Source organism: Plutella xylostella, chromosome 8, assembly GCF_932276165.1.
Source record: "Plutella xylostella chromosome 8, ilPluXylo3.1, whole genome shotgun sequence".
Lineage (NCBI taxonomy): Eukaryota > Metazoa > Arthropoda > Insecta > Lepidoptera > Plutellidae > Plutella > Plutella xylostella.
The window spans coordinates 8969471-8991414 of record NC_063988.1 but is presented as its reverse complement, the minus strand read 5'-3'; the positions used below and the strand labels follow the sequence as shown (position 1 = coordinate 8991414).

General features: G+C 39.9%; 2 protein-coding genes across 2 annotated transcripts; one reads left to right on the top strand and one right to left on the bottom strand.

Annotated features, from left to right (window-relative positions):
• The first annotated feature begins 304 nt into the window (after nt 1–304).
• On the top strand, nt 305–3769 carry LOC119692984. The gene is made up of 2 exons (XM_048622396.1): nt 305–664; nt 3002–3769. The coding sequence occupies exon 2, from the start codon at nt 3008–3010 to the stop codon at nt 3695–3697; it is 690 nt and encodes a 229-aa protein (XP_048478353.1). The 5' UTR covers nt 305–664; nt 3002–3007; the 3' UTR covers nt 3698–3769.
• An 84-nt stretch (nt 3770–3853) lies between these two features.
• Nucleotides 3854–21944, bottom strand: LOC105388311 (mediator of RNA polymerase II transcription subunit 1). Its single transcript, XM_048622397.1, has 14 exons — nt 21567–21944; nt 21229–21362; nt 20656–20779; nt 20168–20284; nt 19249–19387; nt 18694–18940; nt 18200–18332; nt 17339–17461; nt 16969–17149; nt 16486–16720; nt 16132–16220; nt 15678–15764; nt 8447–8858; nt 3854–8216 (listed from the first exon to the last, which is right to left on the bottom strand). Exons 1-14 carry the CDS (start codon nt 21699–21701, stop codon nt 5681–5683), a joined length of 4692 nt encoding a protein of 1563 aa, XP_048478354.1. The 5' UTR covers nt 21702–21944; the 3' UTR covers nt 3854–5680.

Sequence of the window (21944 nt, the reverse complement as noted above, 5' to 3'; positions counted from 1 at the left end):
GAAACTATAGAAATACCGAATATTCTGTCCAACGGTGTGAACCTAAGGACTAAAAAACTCCTGCACAGAATTAAATAGCAAGGTCCTATATACCTAAAGGTAATCTTACAGTCGACACTTTCACTGTAAGTACGAGTATAAATTCGAACCAGTCACTACTATAAGTACGGCATAGGTCGCGATAATTGAAAATCCGTTATGTGTTTCCTAAAACACCGATTTTGTAAACAAGTGCATGGTATGTGTGTCATTGTCATCGCCTCATCCAAGGCACAGCTATATAAAGGCATTAGCTTCCTCGTACAACGTCATATTAATCCCACATAACCGGAAATACAGACCTGAAAATAACTGTAAATTCTGTAAAATACCTTTAAAGATCAACTAACTAAAATGGATTTCAAACTTAACCTGTTAATGTTGGTATTCGCGCTTATCTTCACCACTTTGGTGATGAGTAAACCGCTGGAAGAACCAAGAACTGAGGTGAATGAGGAAGAGTTTGAGGTCTTGGAGACGGCGGAGGCCCAGCACCCGTTTATGCCGAGGTTTGCCATGAAGAGGTTCAAGGAGCGGCGGGAAGAAGCTGCTAGAAGGAACAAGACGGCTGGCGGTCGCGTGGTCTGCCCCCAGCCTTGCGTGCGCCCAGTGAGGAGGCAGTAGTGTAAGTAAAGTAGCTATTATATTCTACACATAAAAGTACCTACCCGTGTTAGCTGATGTTTAGGTGACAAATTCGCTGGATTTTAAAAGCAAGCAGCCCCCCATACGCATCAATTAAATGAATAATGTAGTTATGACTATAAAAATACCTACATATACGAAATTACAGTTGCCAGTTATTTTTACCAGTAGTTATATGTGACTAGTGCCTACCAAAGATTATTACTAAATAAAGAATCCCGCTGACATACTTTTGGGTCACGAGTACTCACGAGTGTCAAGCTCCAAATACGAATTGGGGGCAATTAATTCCATACGGAAGTCTTACACGAAAGTAATCTATTCCCTAATAGGGAATATGCAAGTGGTTCAAATAAAGGTCAAATATTATTTATAATAATCTTTGTTGTTCCATAACTACGACTCCATCATTATTTTTGATTATAATTTATTTTTGAGCAAGTAAATAAAGTTGAAAAGTACAAAAAAACTTCGGTAAATTCTAACTTCCGAGAAACGTCACTCATTTTCTTAGGGCGGATGTGACGTCATAATTCTTTATATATCAATCTCAGAATAATAACTTCTTTGCGTTTGCGTATAGTTAAATAAATGTCAAGTGTAAACAAAGAAATGTTAATGTCACCGAGTATTTGTGATGCTCGTTGTGATCAGATACGATGGATCACATAAAAATTCTTCCAATACGAGTAGATCCTAGCCTCCTATAACCTCTCCACTTCTTGTTTGATATGCTTGTTTGTTTGCAAAGTTTAGGACTCTTTATATTTTTTGTTGGTAGTGTATGGGCTGCCACTAGTTGTTCTATTGTAATGAGGCGTAAACAGCCATTCGCTAGTCAACGAGCCACTCAAATATGCTCCATATTGCAACACAATAAAATTAAATTTGTATTGTAAGTATTATGACATGAACATGACACAAGTTGCTCTTTCTACTTTTAGGTTATAATGGCAGTCGTTAGTATATGTATTTCAAAAGTTGTTATTTTTTTCTAAATTAAGTTATGGAAGAATTCTCGTAATCAGAAGAACTGGACACATTAAATTTATTACGCAGTATGAACGAGTAAACTGTGGCCAGCTGCGGAAAAGGACAGCAAAGACTATTGAAAAGTCGAGAGCCGTGTGCCCAAATATTAGGGAATATGCATATATTTTTATACTCTTATTCGATAGTTTAGATAAGGGGGTTTAGACCTTTGAGATACGCACAATGGTTCCATTCAAGAGAGCCAGGTGCAGGTTCTTACACCCCCACAGATAATAGAATAGAATGACCCACTAACCCTAGTCTCTCTTACTGAGAACCAAAGTTACAGTAAGTACTTACATACAATACAAATATTACTTTATATTCATATTGCCATAATAGCGTAATATTGTGTACAAAGGTCCTCTGGTTTGCGCGCTCCCATTTCAAAAGAGCTACTAGCAGCTATTTACGAGCTCCCATTACAAAACAGCCACTGGTCACACTTTATTACCATTACAAAACAGCCACTGATCACACTTTATACACTTCCTTTTTCGTTTGTTACCATGACAACATTGGTTTGTTGAAAATACAAAAGTACTCTGTGATTACTTGATTAGGTAAAAAATCTATGCCGACTGACGGGACTCATTATTCTGAGCCGTGAAATTAAACGATTATGACGTCACGACAGCCCGCCATCCTGACGGGAATTTCAAAGTGGTCGTGATGGTTGTAATTTTTTAACTTTATTTAAAATTCCTTAAATTACTTATTTTGGCGTTGAATTTTTTTTTACTATAATAAAGTGATGTAAAACTATCCAATAAAAGTAGTTATTAAAAAAAATTACGCATATTCCCTATTGCCTTATTTTCCGTCTTCTTAGGAATTTTGCCCCGGTTATTTCTGGTACACTATAAATGATATTCACCGGATATAGGTAGGTAATATGAAAAAACCTTCAGTTACTAAAAAGTTACAGGAAGCTACGTCTTACACATTGTATTGCCTTATTAACTAGTAATACCTGCCTAACATAGTTCGGATCAAAAGTAGGTGAATCATACAAACCAGGTCAGTAATGCCTGGCCCAGAAACTATGACATAGTCTGCCTAGTAGAGGTTTGAAGTTCACTGTCTCCTAATATGATCACGAGTACGACCTTGTCTGCACTGCAGCCTCGCATCTACCCTCTAATTAATAACACAAACACTGATGTGTCTTCTTCGAATAACGGACCCCTTTCTTTGTCCCATTTTTTTTATACAAAAAGTATAAAACCCGCCTCATTTGTTCACAACTCTACCGACAGCCGTAAAGAGCTCTTTTCTCTTGCAGAACAAAATGGACTCGCGATTGATATGGCTGGTGTGTGTGGTGCTGTTGTGTGCAGAGGCGAAGCCGGCGAAACAAAACATAAACAACGAGAGTACCTCCTCCATCGATGAGTCAACATCCGCAGCTCAAACGAACAAAGAAGAATCACAACAGAGTCACAAGAATGTTATCATTGAAAACAAGGAAGACGCACCAAACGGAGCAGTGGACATAGAGATTGAAGAAATCATCGATGTCCCTCTTAAATCTGACGTTACACCAGAAGAATTAGGTCAATTTTACATCGCCAACAATGTGCAAGAAGTGCTCAACCCAATGATTGATTTGGAACAGATGATGGTGCCAAATGCAGCAGCAATAACACCATTGGTTGGTTTAGAAGAGATGTTGTTACCAGAAAGTCTTGCTTCAAACCCATTGGTTGGTTTAGAGGCGATATCAGTGCCAAAAAGGCTACCTTTAACCCCATTGGTTGATTACGAAGAGATGATGGAGCCAGCGGCCGCCTCGAGTATCTCTGCTGGGTTCTCTCTCCGTAAGAGAAACAAGAAGAAGCAGGACGCACGGAGGAGACTCGGCACTAGGAGAGTGTTTAGAGATCCGTCGTTGGTGAAGAACTATTACTACAATCCCTACTACAGATACCAGCCGTATTACTACAACAACTACCGGCCCAGCTCTCTACACCCATGCTAAAATATAAATAATTTATACTCTTGCCTTAGCTTGTAATCAACTAGTAAATACAAAATAATATTTTTAATAAAATGTCGTTTGATTTAAAACTTCTTTAACACACTATACTGCACAGACTGCAGGTAGGTAAGTAGTTATAATTAAAAACAAACATAGATTCATACTTATATAGGTATTTATTTTAAAAATATAGTCTTAACTAATTATAAATAGTATTTATACAGGTGATAGTAAACCGTTACGTTATTTAGATAGGTACGCATGAGTTGACTGGAATAAAAACTATATTTTAGTTAGGTATAGAGCAGAATTAAATAGTAAAAAAAACTGCACCCATGAATACCTATTTTTTTTATCGTTCTGCAGATAAATTAATCAGTAATACCTCAGATTGAACTTAAAACACCTAGTTACCTTATACAATGTATACTATTTACATATTTGTTTCACAATTCGTTTATATACAGGGTTCGAAAAATTTGTATAGTAAGCCAAAAGGGACTGACTGAGATCGCCGTTATGTACCAAAAAAAAACTTCGTACAGTAAATAAGAAATAACCACGTAAGCTGACAAAGTGTCTATAGAAAACCAAATATTTATATCGCGAATTAAAAATGTTGTTTAGAATAACCCCCGAGTCATCTCATTTCGGCTTATTATACAATTTTTTTTAAAACCTGTAGACTTGTAGAGCATCAGCATGATATTTTTGTAATGGCCATATTTATTTACTATCCACTGTGATAATTTTTTTACAGATCTTAAATAGGTAATTAAAGATTACAAGCGCCTTCCTGTCTTCTAAATAAGCTGATTGGTTTAATAAAATAGTAAACAAATACCAGCAATCTATATCAGCTATAGAAATATAACAGGTACCTATTCACATTTATGGTGTTAATCTCGTTAATGTAGGTAAGTATATTTATTAGATTAGGTATTACCTAAAAGGTATAATTCGCGATTTTGATTATAAATTTTACAGTCATATATACCTAAGTCAAGGTCCTTCGAATACAGGAAATTCTGATAAAAAGCTTAAACGGCCAGACGGATAATGATAAGATAGCGTCGGCAAAATAAAGTTCAAGTTCTTGGCCCATGATTTTGAGGTACAGTCAACAACAAAAGCACACGTACACTGTATAAAATATTATGAAAAATGTATCATGTACGAGAAAATTACAGTTATAACCTCCAAATACCTATTCATGACTATTTTATTATGCAGATATAGTTCCATTATTTAATACATATTACAAAAATATTTACGTTAAATATATACATATTCCATTTATAGATATAAGATTTTAATATAATTTTACTGGTCTTTGAACAATATACGTCGCTCGAATATTTTGGTTTTAAATGAACTGATAGGTTATAAATTCACTCCCTAGACTATTAAATGTACCTACCTAAGTTATACATATACGTGCCTAATCATCGCTTAATATAACAGTTACAATGAACAAGATTACACATGAAATACCTAAACGAGAAAAAACGCTACAAAGCGTAAGATCACTAGAGAGTATACTTTGTGTTGTGGACTTGCCAGAAGTAATACTTAATTTTTAAGCATTGGCCCGTCTTTAATTCGTACGCAGTAAGGGTTACATTTGAACGCTTGGAAGTGTAGCAACGCTTAGGTTAGGAATACTGGTATAACTTAATACCGACTTGCACTCCCTCACTCAACTTTGGTAGTGCGTTTGTACCATACCTCTTAAACTCATAGTTTTAAACCAGATTAAAACCTTTACAATGTCTCATTCATTAAATATTATGTAAAGCTCCTTATCGGTGGCGCCACTGTCAACTCTAAAGTCTTCATAATCATTTTTATATAAATTTGCATATATCTCCCCTAATTACCTAATTAGCCATTTACGACAGTGCTGCCACAAATCTAAAACTCTCACCTACTCCGTAGAAATCTATGGCGAGCTGAACCGCTACGTTTGTCTGTCGGTGGGGCTCATTTGCCGGGCCCAACCAGGCCCTCATCGATGAGCTCGTCATCGGTGATACAGGGGGAGTTGGAGTGCGGGGAAGGGGCCACCAACGGCGCGGGGGAGGGGGGGTAGACTGGCCGAACTGCCACTAGCCCTGACACTTTACTGCTGGAGGAAGAGAAGTCTAGCAACATCTCTGCAGCTTCGTGGGGCGTGGTGGCCCCGCTTCTAGCCACGGCCCCGCTAGCAGGCGGCTTCATACTCGACTCCGCTCCGCTTCGCTCCTCCGAACCCTTCGGGGCAGCAAACCCTTTAGCCATGTCAGTCTTGAAGTCTAGAGGCAGCAGCGGATACGATCCGGAATAACCCTCTTTTGAGTCCTCTTTCCGTTGCGGACTCTCCCCTTTAGATATACTTTCCGCTACCGCTTTTGTGTACTCTATTGGTAAGTCTTTGTTTGTCGGCAGTTTAGGGCTCATGGAACCTAGATGGGGTTTAGGCACGTTCAGTGGATACGCTGACTTTTGTACTGGATCTTCGTTCCTAGCGTTGGGACTGTGAAAATGGGGGAACGGAAACTTGGTTTGGTCTAGATTCCTTGGGAAGTCGTTCACTAGAGACCGGTTGTCATAGCCCACAGGACTGCTCTTGTCTGGAGTGGATTGATTCTTTAGCTTCGGTATTTGAAACTTGCTGGTATCCAGAGGCTTGATAAGGCCTTCTACGAGGAAATTTGATGCTTCTTTGGAGCTTTTGTACCTATCACCATCGACCTCATCTCGGGATCCACTGGGACTGGAGTGGCGTTCAGATTTGGATGAGAATATAGACTTCTCTGAATTACCACTCATAAGCTTTGTCCTTGCCTTTTCTCTTTCCCTGTCGCGGACGACCTTTGATATATCCGAGCTACTACTCTTAGGCGATCCTGAACTGGATTTACAACCAGACTTGGTTAAATTCATTCCTGTGCTGGAGCTGGACGATTTAGAGTAAGGCACTTTGGGTTGGCTACTCGAATTTGAACTGGAGTCTGAGGGGCTTAAGTTTTTAGGTGGAGTGCCGCTTGGGTTTGAGCTAGATTTTGAGGACTGCATAACCTGGGTCTTCTTAGACGCTGGTCCACTAAGGACTCCTGGTTTTAGCCCTGTGTGGGTCTTGGGGGATCCTTGACTCGGCGGCGTCAGTTGCGGTGAGGACTGTTTGGACGAACTAGAGCTACTGTAGAGCTTCGAACTTGAACTAGAAGATTCTTTCGTCCTGGTCTTGTTTATTGTGATCTTCATACCATCAGAGCTGGGCTTCACCATGTACTCCTGGTTTTTGTTCTCACTGATCTTGGCGCTGCCGCTGGATGAGTTTTTTGGATCCGAAAACTTGTTGACACTAGATGAGGAGCTTCCGGATTTGGATGATGCTACGTCGGCGTCTGGGACCACGTGTTGAGCTGATTTCAGTTTGTCTATAACTGCGCTTAACGAGCCTTTTCTATTCCGGGCCTGGCTCGGGGCGCTGGACTTGTTGACCTCCACATTGGGCGGGGACACTAGCGGCTCGCTGATTGGCTGGTCAGCCGGAATGGGCGTGATCTCCAGTTGCTTCAACTTGGCCGGGTTCTTTAACTTCGGGCTGCTTCGGCCCGACGAGCTGGAAAAAGACAGACCCGAGTGCTTCTTCTCTTTATCCCTTGACGAAGATGAGCTGGAGCTGTAGCTGTCTTTTGACGACTTCTTCGACAGATCATATCCAGTTGGTGTGGACTTGCCAGAAGGCGATGCCGTGGCGGACTTGAGTGTGGACATTGACGGCTTGCCGGAGCTAGATGAGCTATGCTTGGGCGATGACACACTATGATTCTTAGGGCTGGAGTATCCTGGGAGGTGTTTAGGCGAGTTTTGGACGGGCGAGTGACGCGGGCTGCTGTGGTGGCTCGACGTGCCTGAAGGCTTGCCAATGCTCTTAACAGAGCTCGGGCTAGGAGACTTCGTAATAGACACTGAGCGTCCATGAGTTGGACTGGGACTAAACTTCCTTAGCAACGAGTTTGGGGAAGTAGCCCGCATCGGAGAACCATCTGTTGGCTTAATGCTAACAGACACTGGCTTTGTCAACGGATCCTGTTTGGGCGGGACCTTTTCAGGTGGTCCCATGGGGTCGTCCCTGCGACGTTTCTTCTTCTTCTCTTTGCTCCTTTCCTCACCTGATCGACTCATTTTCTTCTCTGACCTTATGCGATCGTCTAAGGACTTCGCTTGCGATGACGTAATGGGTGTTATGGTGATAGAACTGGGTAACGCGGTGGGGGCAGCGGCTGTTATAGGAATTATTTCAATACCTGGTCGTCTATCTAGACACAGCATTGAGGATATATTAGGGGTGGAACCAGTAGGGGTGTTAGGGGCACTGGTGCCTATAGGCGTGATGCTGACAGACGAAGGCATGTATGGCTTCCCGTCAGTCAGGTCCAGAAGCAGGGACGAAGTACTTTTACTACTTCGTGACTCCGAATCTTTGTTTTTCAACTTTTGCCGTTTGTGATCAGACTTCTGAAAAGAATTCCTGGAACAAAACAAGAAAGGTATAAGCTACGCGTAACAAAATGTCTGGTATTAGTTACGACATCAATATAAAGTGTTATAGCATAGTGGTATAAAGTAGGAATAGCTTTTCTGTTTGCTATATAGAAATAACACCGCAGTAAATGCAGCATAAACCTAGTCGCGGGTTTACGTTCTACGAAAAACATTAATATAACCAACTGGGCTTTTTCAAAGTAACAGTATTCATACCTGATCATATCCTCCACATCGCAATCATTCGAGTTCTCCATATCGGAAGGGGCCCTCAACGTATTATCCTGCGAGCTCAGCGCATCCGTCGCGTCCATCCCAGAAAGTTCTAGATCCGACGCGAATTCCGTCTGAGAAACTGACGATGCCCTGCCCCCCTCTTCTACACTGGAGTTGGAGCTATTCATAGTCGTGTCGTCCTCATTGACGAAAGCCTCCGAGTTGTCGCTTTCACTGTCACTGTCCATCATTTCGCACATCGCCTGTTTGCCTTTCTTCTGACAGGCGGACCAGGGGTCATTGTCCGATTTTCGCTTCTTGGTTTTTCTGTCGTCTGTTTGCGGTTTGATGTCGACCGGGTCTTGGCACATCATCGACATGTGGTGTTTAGACTCTGAGAGGTACGCGCCACCTGGGGAGAATGGGGAAAAGGTGGGTTAGTGTTTGAAGAATATGTAGTTATGTACTGCAGAGTGTATAGTATGGTTTATTGGTTCTCTCTTTATTTTCAAAGCGATAATATCACAATCAAAAGGTCGCTATCGCTGTTATTGAAAATACAATAGACCACTAAAATCCCCATTTTGCAAAAAAATTGTACTAACGTTGTTTGTATAAAAAGTCATTCAATTTTGATGTGTCATTCTCAAATTGGAAACCAAATTCCATATCGTATTAACGTGCTATATGAGCGTAACAATGATTACTAGTCATTCAGCGATAAAAGGGTTATAAAACACTTATGGGGCTAAAAACCTAAGCCCTTCATAAGCCATTATATCCCCAATAAATGGAACTATACAAAGTACGTATTGTTTTTTATGGTGTGTCTAGTAAAAAGTAGACTAGTGGAAAACTGTAGATACAGAGAGTTGCAAAAGTGGTAAAGTAAGCCGAAATGGAGCTCGGCATTCTGTACAACTTTTTTCTACTAAACACATAAGGAAAAAGATACGTGAGCAATAAAGTTTCTATCGAGAAGCATTTTTGTTTCATGGACATTCAAAAGTTTTAGAATCATAATTGTTCAGTATGCTTTTCATGATTCCAGACAAACTTATTTGTAATCAGTGCTCAGGATCACACCTTTTCGGATATCTTTACCATTTTAGCATCCACCTGTATAAGGTAAGCAGTTGGTAAGACTCTCGAGGAGGCTACTTTCCTACACTCACTAACTTATGAATTAATAATTAATATATATTTATGTATTATATTATAATATTATATATTGTAAGTATATGTATTATAATTTAAGTATATTAGTTATTGTATTTATTGTAATATAGGTAGTTGTTTAAGGTTTAGGCATGATTAAAATTATAGGTAGATATCCCATTTATTAGTTTAAATTAAATTTGTTATTTTTGTGATTGTTTATATACCTAAATTTATTATTGTACATTTTAAGAGCTTACATTACATTATGTTAGCGATCATTACGTAATCTCTACATCTACATACCTATAAATAAGATATATTTCAACATATATATGTCTAAGGTAATATTTATATGTATTTTTAAAGTTTAAGCTTAGATTAAAAGCGATCTTGTTTTAAACGGCTTCCCCGACTCTCTGTATAAAAGAGTCGGGCAGGCCGATTCTCGTTTAGTCTGTTGTCAGTCGCTCATGGAGCAACATCTCTACATTTTATCTGTGTTTTGGTTACTGTAACTGCTGCCACTATTTTTAAGGTAATATGTATTTATCTATTTTCATTATAAGTGTTATTGTAATAATTATGTAAGTGTAATTCTTGGTGAAAATAAAAGTGATCAAAAGTAACATGGAGTTTTCTCTTACATCTCAGAAGTGGGATAGCGATTAGGCGTTTGTTTTAATCGTTATCCCTAGCCCACGAACGAAAAATCTTAAATTTTCACTAAAAGAAAAGGCTCCATGCGAAAATTGCGACTAACGGAAGTGCACAACATGTAAGTACAGTTTGTTTTTATCCTATTAGTGACAATTTGTTATTGTAAATTAATTTGGTTTCATTGCTTGCATTTGCAATAGATAGCTGCCTTATGAGTTTGCAATTCGGCTGGGGCAACTCTCCAGAATGGATTACGTACTTATTTTTTTATAGGTATAAGTTAATTTGCGAGTGCTTTCAATGGAAGTTAATAGGATTCTTATTCTGAATGACAGTTTTAGTTTCAAATCACCATGGGATAATGATAAAACATAATAATTATAATATACTTTATTTATATAATTTTTTAAGATATCAGCAATATTCAACAACCAAACCTGCTTCTCATATAACTGTTACTTAATCCTTCTCACCTAAAATTTATATATTTATTTATTAGAAGACCAACAAATGATACACTGGTTACATACCGGAAATTGTAGAGCCAAATAAAATTTAATGGCTATTTAAGTAAAACATTACCATGCCCGTTTATTAATCTAATTCAGAGGCTGCCTCCTGCTATACCTGCTCCTGCCTGGATTTATAACCGCGTACCTACTTGCTTAACTTATTTTATATATTTCCCAAATTATGTGTTGTTGTTGTAGTCCATCTATAAAGTATTAAATAGAAATGAATCATAAAAAAATGACGGTATTTAACTGATATATCACATTCTTTATTTAAGTACAAATCTATTAACTTCAAATATTAACTTATTATCAATAAACATTTCATTCTTAACATATATTTAACTATAATAACTAAATAATTGAAAATGACAGGCATTTTGTTTTGCAAATCGCACTCTTTATTTTCATGAACTTTGTAGTTGGACTGCGACTATCCACTCACATATCGGTATATAGTTATGTAGGTGTAGTGGTGTAGTGTAGGGAGCTCCTGAAAATTATTTATTAGTTGTAGTCAGGCCTTATAAAATTATCTATTACCGGTTTCAGTTCAGAAAATTATTTATCAGTAGTAAGATTTTTGTGGATGCACTTTTGTAGGTATAAAATGAACAGTTTGATAACCTACACCCATTTTTGTAAGTACCAACTTAAAGTAAATTAAATCATGATTTTACTACCAGCTTCAAAACAGCTATATAATATTATGCTATACATTGCTTAACCTATGTTTAATTGAAAGCAGCCTTATTAAATCTTAATTTCATGAAATAATATTTAATTAAGATGACGCTGCGTTTTACTAGTAAGTAAATATGATGTAATTCTGACAGTGTTTATCTTAATGCATAAAAATAAGTCCACAGAGAGCAAATGGAGGTCCGCACTTCGGACGGCAGTCGCAGTTCTGTGGAGAGCGAGCCAATAAGCAGTAGGCGCAGTAATGGCGACCATGCACGGCAGTCTCCACGGCGGCGGACTGATCAGAAGAGTGAGGGAGCGGAAGGGAGTCTGGTGAGTCACAGGCAATTCCGTAAGCACTCTGAGCGAGAGAGTGGGAGGGAGTCTCTTGCAAATCAGACAAGTCCGCAAGCGCCCAGAGCTAGGGAGCGGGAGGGAGCACGTTCATTAACGGGCAAACCCGCAAAAGCTCTGAGCGAGGGAGCGGAAGGGAGTCGTGTCAGCAAGAGGCAAACCCACAAGCGCTCTTTAAGGTCAATAAGTAGACATTCATCCGAGGAACTAGACAGGCGCAGTAATGACGCCGATTCTCTCATACTTTGTTCAAAAATACCAACTGTCAATCAAGAACGATCAAGATCAAGACGTCGCGAAACTCCACGTCAGTCACGCTGCCGTTCTCGTAGTAGAAGCATAAAACGTAAGAACATTACAAATTCATGTTCAGGTGACCACCACGCAACGAGGGAGGGACGACGACGTCGCCGACGGAGTAGTAGTAATGATAGTATTGATAGTCAAGTCCACCGTTTGTTGAAACGACGACGATCTCGCGCGCTCTCTCGTTGCGCGGTCCGACATACCCCTGGTAGTAACGTACCGGACTCTACCAATGAAATATTAAATAAATTCCTAGATATATTAACTAATGTCAAAGGACAAACGACTCACAAGCTCTCTTCAAACAACGTAATCCCCGAGTTTGACCCAATGAGTAGAGATCAAACTATAATCACATGGTTGACTAAAGTTGAAGAATGCGCGGAGATCTATGGCTGGGAGGAGCGTGAAATCATCCATTTCGCACTCCCCAAACTTACCGGTGTTGCTAAAACGTGGTATCAGGGCTTAAATACTGTCCTTTTTTCATGGGCGGAGTGGAAAAGGAAGCTTGTGGAGTCGTTTCCCTGTAGACAAGATTATGCCGAAATTCTGATAGAAATGTTGGGCAAGCATGCGCGTTACGGTGAATCCCTCGAACAATATTATTATGCGAAAATTAACCTACTTAACAGATGTGGTATAGGTGGTCGTAAGGCGGTAGACTGTTTGCTAAATGGAGTAGAGGATCGCGCGGTTAGAGTCGGAGCTCAGGCAGCACGGTTTCGTGAGCCAGAAGACCTGCCCAAATACTTTAAAACCGTTAAGACTGAAACTGCTCGAGACGTCGGAAACAAACCGGGGCAAGATAGGCGACTTCCATCGCAACATCAGAGCAATAATAGAGAGTTTGCAGAAGCTAATAAAACAAATGCTCCGACCAGTTTTACTTGCCATAATTGCAATGAGGTTGGCCATAAGAGCTTCAAATGCACTAAGCCACTGGCAAAGTGCAATTCTTGTAATAGACGGGGCCACTTAGATTTGTATTGTAGGACGAAACCAATTACCGCTCAAACTAAAGATACTGATAAGAATTCTGGAAAACAGGTAGCTGTCTTAAATTGAGAAAATGAGTCTTGTTTTAAACTACGTTTTGATATAGAGATAAACAATGAACCAATCACTTGCCAGGTAGATTTAGGGAGCCAATGCACATTAATAAAGAAATCTGAGGCTAAGCGGCTTAATTTAAGTTTGACTTTTGAGGGGCTGCCTGCATTACGAGGAATAGGTGGGCATTGCGTCCAGACCCTAGGTAAATGCAATACTGATGTAACAGTACAAGGCATAACCGAAAGCATCGAAGTATTAGTCGTAAATGACGCAGCATTAAAATATCCCGTATTATTGGGCCATTCGTTCACTGAAAAGCCTGGGTTGGTTATAATTAAAACCACCGATCAGATAGTTTTCGAAAAGGTCACCATTAAGAAAATATTCCTAATGGCCCAAGACAATGTCACTATGGATCCAGGACAGATAGTCGCTGTACCTGTAGAGTCGCGTACTAGTTTTACGGGGCAAGTGTACGTTAACGGAACGATTCGTGGAACTATTGGTAACGAACACTACCTATTACCAGGCGAGTATAAGTTGACAAATGGTGCAGGGCGTTTGTTAGTCCAGTTCTAAAGCTAACAATAAAGACAATAAAAACTGGGACGAATACATACTAGAAACTCAAATCGGACTTAACACCACAATGCATAAAACTACAGGTAAGAGCCCTTCGGAACTACTATTCGGCTTCAATATAAACAGCACTTCAGAAAACGTTTTAAGCGACGCCAAAGAAGCTACTAAGACATTTCAGGCTGATAATTTAGTTCAGGTGCGAAATGAAGCGGCAAAGCGCATTGTAGAGCAACAAAATAAGGATAAAATCCGTTACGACTCCAAACATCTACCCAGAAAAAATACAGTAGTGGCGATCTAGTTAGCATACAAAGAGAAGTACGATTTCATTTCATTTCATTTCTAGCCTCAAAATATCAGTGCCCATACCGAATCCTTAAAGTCTTACCTAACGACCGGTACCTAGTAGAGGACACACCCTTGACCCGCAAGCGTGGCCAACGTCGGCATGAAAACGTCATTTAATAGAAGCCTTGACTCATCTAGTGCCGAGTCAGATGAGAATGAGAGTGACAATATTTAAAGATAATGAAATCATTCTTCATTGTTAATCACCTAATATGCCCAATTCATTGTAAATTAATCCAACAGCTTGTAACTTTGACACTCAGGTTCAGGCTCAGGTCTGCCACTATACCACTGTATAGGTAATAAGTTATAGTAGCTAATCAATGTTGTATTTGATTATATTGTAATTTCATAGTAGTTTGTTATTAAAATGATTAATGCATGTAAATGTATATGATATAGCCGAAACTCATATGTAAACTGGCTGTAATATTAAAGGTTAAATAATAAAATTTCTATGTAAATTAGGGGTTGTAGTTGCTTAAGCAAATTGTTAACAAAATAAGAATGTATGTATGTACCTACTTACTTAATATGTTACGATAAGGTCACTAAAAACTAATCTCTATGAATAATATGACTATAATTGAGGATCAATATTGTTTTAAGACTAGGAAGTACATTTGCCATTTTAATTTTCTTTTTTTTTCGTGTACTTTCCTATAATGTCAACAGATAATTATTAAACGCGAAGGGACTCGCTGGTGCAGGATGGCCGAGCTGTTAGCGATCATTACGTAATCTCTACATCTACATACCTATAAATAAGATATATTTCAACATATATATGTCTAAGGTAATATTTATATGTATTTTTAAAGTTTAAGCTTAGATTAAAAGCGATCTTGTTTTAAACGGCTTCCCCGACTCTCTGTATAAAAGAGTCGGGCAGGCCGATTCTCGTTTAGTCTGTTGTCAGTCGCTCATGGAGCAACATCTCTACATTTTATCTGTGTTTTGGTTACTGTAACTGCTGCCACTATTTTTAAGGTAATATGTATTTATCTATTTTCATTATAAGTGTTATTGTAATAATTATGTAAGTGTAATTCTTGGTGAAAATAAAAGTGATCAAAAGTAACATGGAGTTTTCTCTTACAATTACATACAACCGATAACCACCAATCAAAGGTTGGCTGGTAGAAATTGCTTTTTAGCAATAAGTCCGCCTTTGTGCGCAAATTATTAGCTACGTTTTTAAATGTTTCCATGTAAAAAATTATTTTTGTGTACAATAAAGTGTGAATAAATAAATAAATAAAATAAGTAAGTTTTTTAAACAAACGAGCACTGAGTATGTCTCTCGAACATTTCCGATATTGACAGAGTGAGATGGGTCATTGTTAGGACCAATAGAAACGCAGTAATAAATTACGTATACCAATAGCAACTTAGCAACGCAGTTAAACAATTTCAAAACTCGTTTGTAAAAAAAAATTAGTATAGTCCATCCAAAGGTCATCTGGTAGAGATTGCTATGAGCAATAAGGCCGGCTCTTGGTACTGTTTTTTTTTTAAGTAATTGTTGTTCTTGGTGTAAATAAAGTGTATTGTATTGTATATGTAGTTACCTTGATGCGGGTGGTTGACGTTGGAGGGGAAGAGGCCTCGGCCGTGCGGCGGCTTCGCGTCGCCCCCGGGGTCCAAGCCCCCCAGGCCTGACGGGAATTGTACTTCATAAACACGGTGTAAGGTAAAAGTTACAATGGTTAGCATCCAAGGGATGTCTGTACCTTATAGTACACAAAGAACACAATGAAAGTGGCTATAGTTTGTAAAACAAAAGAACCTAAAACAGTTTTCATCTGTCGACCATACAGTTGAGAGATAAGTACAGATTTTAGTGACTAAAGTTGTTGAAATCATAAATACATATATAATAGTTGTCTCTTAGCTAAACAACGTAAGCGCAGACAATAATAGAATGTTTGCTATTGTAAAATGACGCTTTGTGGTAAGGCTACTAACTAACTAATAACTTAACAATGATATATGTATAAAATTACAAATATAAAACATACATACCTAAGCTAAAATTTGAGCTGTCCAAAGCGGAGTATCCTCCATTCATCTGCTTGGCGGACGCTTCCCGCTCCCAGATCTTTATCAGTGCCCTGGAAAAGAATGACATCTACATTATTATGATATTAGAAACAACTAATAAGATACCTAAAGTATTGCCGCACACACCTTTAGCATTTTCACCTCCTGCGTTCAAAAATCCACATTCTAACGACGAATTCTAATCAAACAGCAAATCGGTATAAAAAAATCAGCTTTGCCGGACACAAAATCATTGAACAAATGACGCTTTCCTTGTATCCCTAAAATATGGCAAAGAGACCGATCTATTCAGCAGTCTATGATTTATAAACTAACCTCATAGTAATAGGTATAGAGTGGCTCTTCTGCAGCACACTAGTGATGTACTCGTCCACGGGTTCGCTCGGGGGCGAGTTGAGAGTGTAGACGGAGGCTCGCGGCGCCGCCGGCTCCGACAGGTCCAGCTCCACTGTGGCCATGCTCTCGTCGAGTGGGTGAGAAAGAGAGACGGACATGTGTTGCCAGGAGAGGGCTGAGACTTCGAACATTAGGACTGTTTCGAGGTCTAGTGCTGTAAGGAGATAATGCAGGTTAATTTCATGAACGTCTTATACATAGTGTCGGTGACAAACACAAAACCTAGATTGTCCTAGATTATAGGGTATCACACATCACGTGGTGACAAGATTGGCTAGTGGCGTATCGTCAGTTGTTGACACTACTTGCTCCGCGGCATGGCGTGACATACAGCGGGTGACCGTGTCACCTGTGTCACTGACCGTGTCGCCGTGTCACTGACCATGTCGCCGTGTCACTGACCGTGTCGCCCCTGCGCGCGCACGGCGCTCGCCAGCAGCGTGTTGAACAGCGCCTGCTGCCGCAGCCGGGCCAGCAGCGCCGGGGCGTGGGCGGGGCGGGTGAAGGGCAGCGAGCGGGTGACGCAGCCCGTGAGCGCGGGCGACGGGCACAGGAAGTAGCAGTGGCTCTGGTCTGGTAGGTTCTGGAAGGAGAGAGGTGGGGTTAGTGGCAGAAGTCTTCGGAAAGTGAGAGTAGGAGGTATCTCTAAAATAGGCTTAAAACATTAAGCTGCCATATAAGAAACTTTCGCTCTTAGACAGTGGCGCCTCTAGCGGAGCTGTGGTGAAACTTTTATCAGATTAGGAATAGGTATCTCAGTCCTTTTACTTACCACGAACAGTCCTTTACTCAGGTTGAGTTCAACAGTCTTCCCCGGAGTCAGCTTGTTGTATGCTTCCTGAGCGACGAGACTCAGCATCGGCTTGGCATTGGCCCAGTCACCAGCCACTTCCACCTGTAAAGGATACAAGACTTTATGTAGGAGATTTTAAAGGTGGCTTTGCTGGCTGACTTCTAAAGGAACGGCATACAGTTAGCTCTTATTTAGAATAGTAGAGGAGTTTTCTAAAGCTGTCAAAATTCTTGGTCCAAAAATTGTACTTTTTATGCAATCTGTGACGCTGCCGCTGTTTAAGTTTTGACAGTGACAGAATGTTAAAATTTCATGTGCTGCAATTAGAATCGCCTCCATAGTGTGTTAATTTAAAGAAATAAACAAAAAACGGATCTATAATACCACAAACAGTGGTGGCCTGTATGAGCTTGGCGAGGCCCGCACAGAGCGGCATCGGCTCGGACAGGCGCAGCGTGAAGCAAGCCGGCAACATGGCGCTGTTCTGCGCTACCAGTGGCACTTTGTAATACCCCTTCTTTGCATCCTAACTAATATAAGTGTGTCTAAAGTAAGTAAGTGTGTCTGTCAGTTACTCTTTCACGCCAAAACTACTGAACCGATTGGAATGATTTTTGTTGGTATACAGATGGTCTAGACTCTAGACCCTGAGAAAGAACATAGGCAACTTTTTATCGCGGGGTTCCCACGGTTACACTTTTTAAGGCGAAGCGAAGCTCGCGGGAACAGCTAGTAGGGATAAAAAATGCAATGTACCTCAGTAGTAGCCTGACTACCCCTTCGGGGATTACAGTCGGGAGCATATTTATGTAGGTATGTATGTATGTATGTAAACCTCACCTCAGTGGTGGCCTGTATGAGCTTGGCGAGGCCCGCACAGAGCGGCATCGGCTCGGACAGGCGCAGCGTGAAGCAAGCCGGCAACATGGCGCTGTTCTGGGCTACCAGTGGAGCGTACACTGGGCCGTTGGATCTGGGGAGGAGAGCGGGTTTAGAACGACTGGTGATGTGTATTGGCTGGTCTGGTAAAGTTTGACTTTGACGTGTTTTACAATGACTTCTTTTGCAGTGTAGTTAATATAATAGAGGTCCACATCACAATTTTGATCCTGTATCCTCCATGAAGAATGGGAAGAAAATATTATGTAGCAAATCAGGACAATTTACATCGCCATTTTGTTTTTTAAACGTATAAAGACACACATAATCATCCATCTTTATTACCATCTTATCATAATGTTATCATCACCAAATGATCCATGTAGCACTGTCTTAGAGGGAGGGAACTCAAATACTATTTTACTACAGCTGTTATTTAAATAGGACGCACTCACCCCTTTCCAGACCTCTGTCCATTAGTGATGATCGGCTGTAACTGCAGTTTATTGGGCGACGATCCTTCCAACAGCACAAGCGCCGAGTGACCAATAGGCGTGTGGGACGGCGCGACCAGCGACGGCGGACCCCCGGGCGGCGCCGGCTTGCCTGTCTCCAGCAGCTCAGCTGTCAGTGGTAGCAGACCCTTGTCTTTGTCGAGAAGCTCGTAGGGCGACACGAAGTAGGTTAGCCGCATCGCGTGCCCTGTTGCGTGGGGAGAAGGGATGACTTCAGAATTAGTAACAGAACTAAAGTAACCGCCATAGCCCTTTAAAATTGGCAAGCAGAAGTGACAGTGGGTCCACCATATATCCCAAAGGATCCATGACCGGGTAAAAGAGTTCCCGAGTGGAGAACACAAACAGGGAATCATAGTGTCAACCATACAAAGAAGCCGGTAGTGACTGGATAAAGAAGGTCGACGGCAGAGTGTTGTAACACTTCTTGGGAATGGACCTCCAGCAGTAGATTTTAATGTGCTGAAGAGTGAATGAAATGAATGAGCTACAGACCTCCCCGCCTCTTCCTCAGAAACCCGATGGGTCCCTTGTGCACCTGCGCCCACGGGTCCTTCAGGTAGCCCTGAAGCTGCTTCAGAGTGCACATATCTTCTTCCAGACTCTGCAGTGCACTGAACGCTTTGCATTTCACCTGGAATTGACAAATTGACGTAAATAAACACCTTTTTAAAGTTCTAGTCTTATTTTCCAGTTATCATGAATACCTAAGCTGGCAGTTCAGACTATTGACAAAACTACACGAGAAGTAGCGAATACAAGAGTGTAGAGGCTCTATTCGGCAGAGCTCGCCAGTAGTTTGAATAGTGAATAGTTTTGTCGAGACCCGAGATAAAACCTCTCGTAGAGAGTATGGAGCAGGCTTTACAGTGGAAGAACTAAAGTTTTAGGAGCTGGCTATAGCATCCAACACCATAATTAAATGGTTAGCAGCCTTATTGCTTAATGTAATACTAACTTAAAGCTAGTATTAGTACAATAAATATTTATGTATATAATATATTATATATGTATGTATTAACATAGTTAGTCGGTATATATTAAGTAGGTATTTTTTGTCTTTTAGTTTTTTTTTTTTATATGTGTATCTGTATGTATTATTATTATTTAAGTAGGTTAAATAAATAGGCATTAGTCATTCTAATTTATAGGTATATTTTGGACATGTTAGTCGTTAGTATAGTTCTATGTCTAGTTTAAATTGTTTTTTATTTTATTTTTATTATTGTATAAAAGAGTTTCGTGTGAATATCACTTTAGTTTTCCACCAACCAAGGGTTGGCTGGAAGAAATTGCTTCTTGGCAATAAGCCCGCCTTTGTGTACTTCTTACTTTTTCTGTCTTCATGTTTTTGTCTTTGTTTTGTGTATACAATAAAGTGTCTATAAATAAATAAATAAATAAACAAACTTACATTCTTCTGTGCATTGAGTTGATAGACGGCGGTGAGCCCCTCGAGCTGGGCGGTGAAGTCCGCGAAGTCTCCGCGGGAGATACAGGAGACCAGCTCCTCGCAGCTCTGCGGCTCAATCTGAAAGAATATAGTAATATTGTACAGTAATTCACTTTAAAATGTGGTTAAAAAAATAAGTAAAATGCTTGTACCTTAGTTTTTTAGTTACACAATAGAATTAAGCACAACACCTAATGACTGATGCTAAGCTATTGCAGATGCTATTCATGTGTACACATGATATGAGTATTCTCCATGTGGAACACCTAATCTGAAGAATCTGATCATGCTCTATCTATAGTATTACAGATCAATGATTACAATTTATGTAAATTATTAAGGAACTTCAGTTGTGAGGTTTTTTGAGTAGCTGTGTTCTATAACTAATGAGTCCTAAACAATTCACTCTTTTGATATAAAAAGCTACAACAAATTATAAAATGCTTTACCTTTCCTTCATGATGTATTTTAACATCCTTCACAGATCCTGAAGGCTCAACCAGTATCTCCAAATAGAACATGTCAGATGAAATGAAAAGATTTACACCTGAGGTGCCCACTACAAATTTTAATCTGAAACGAAAATTAACATAGCATTAGAATTCTAATCTAATCTAATAATTCAAATACAAGTTTGGTAATCCATAACACTATTGCAATGCTAGAACCAAACTACTTTTATATATTACTAGCTGTTCCAGCGCGTTTCGCTGCGCCTTAAAAAGTTTTCCCGTGGGAATTCCGGGATAAAAAGTAGCCTATGTTCTTTCTCAGGGTCTAGACCGTATGTATACCAAATTTCATTCAAATCCGTTCAGTAGTTTAGGCGTGAAAGAGTAACAGACAGACAGACAGACAGACACAGTTACTTTCGCATTTATAATATTAGTTAGGATGTAGTGCTGTGATTCTTTTGCTGACTATCAATAAATTTTGCATACTATAGTCTGCTAGATATAACTGTAAGTATGTATCAGTGTTAAAAATATGTTTTTAATTTTATCAGTATGCAAACCACAAACCCGAGTTGGCGCGAGAGGCACTCCAGCCGCTCGATGAGGCTCTGCAGCGAGCTGACCTTGATGCAGTGCTGCAGGCTGTCCAGGCACTTCTGCAGGATCATGCGGTCCACGCTGTCCACGCCCCAGCGCTTGTCCTGGGAACAATTATTGTGTGATCTATGATGTGGTTGTGACAAATAAAGTATGTTGGATGATGACCTAAATGTTTTATTATATGGGTATTAGTATTTATGCAAAATAAAGCTGTTAAATTGTACATTGTAAGAGATTTACGAACTAACAACATTGTACTTAATGATAACTTCAACGTAAGTGTAAAAATCTGGCATAAAACTTACCATCAAAGCCATGCGAACAGTCTTGGAAGTTTCGGCTAAATTCTTGAGCTGGGACGATTTGGACCTCAGTTTCTCCATAAGAATCTCCTTTTGGAGTTCTTTGGATTTGTCCATCAATCCGTTTAGCTGAGCCATGTCTGCTGAGGTCTTCGTTGTTGATTTATCTTAACGCACTACTTCTGAGATTCAAGGCGGAAACAAATGCACTATTGCCTAGATTTACCCTATGCGTGGTATGTTCTATAACACTAATTCACGTAAACTATTATAAAAGATCATAGGCGAAGATAATTAAGCTTTATTAGCCTTTTCACAATAAATTACAAAAAAAAACTCGTTTCTCGTCGTGTATTGGTAGCTAGCAGCTGTCATTTTTTA

Bases quoted from the DNA above. Each gene is read 5' to 3' on its own strand.
- LOC119692984 (XM_048622396.1), top strand. From the start codon at position 3,008: ATGGACTCGCGATTGATATGGCTGGTGTGTGTGGTGCTGTTGTGTGCA.
- LOC105388311 (XM_048622397.1), bottom strand. From the start codon at position 21,701: ATGGCTCAGCTAAACGGATTGATGGACAAATCCAAAGAACTCCAAAAG. The intron at 19,388-20,167 runs GTAAGTTTGTTT...TGTCAATTCCAG, and splicing joins AACTCAATGCACAGAAGAAT to GTGAAATGCAAAGCGTTCAG. The intron at 17,150-17,338 runs GTAAGTAAAAGG...CTCTCCTTCCAG, and splicing joins TGAGTAAAGGACTGTTCGTG to AACCTACCAGACCAGAGCCA.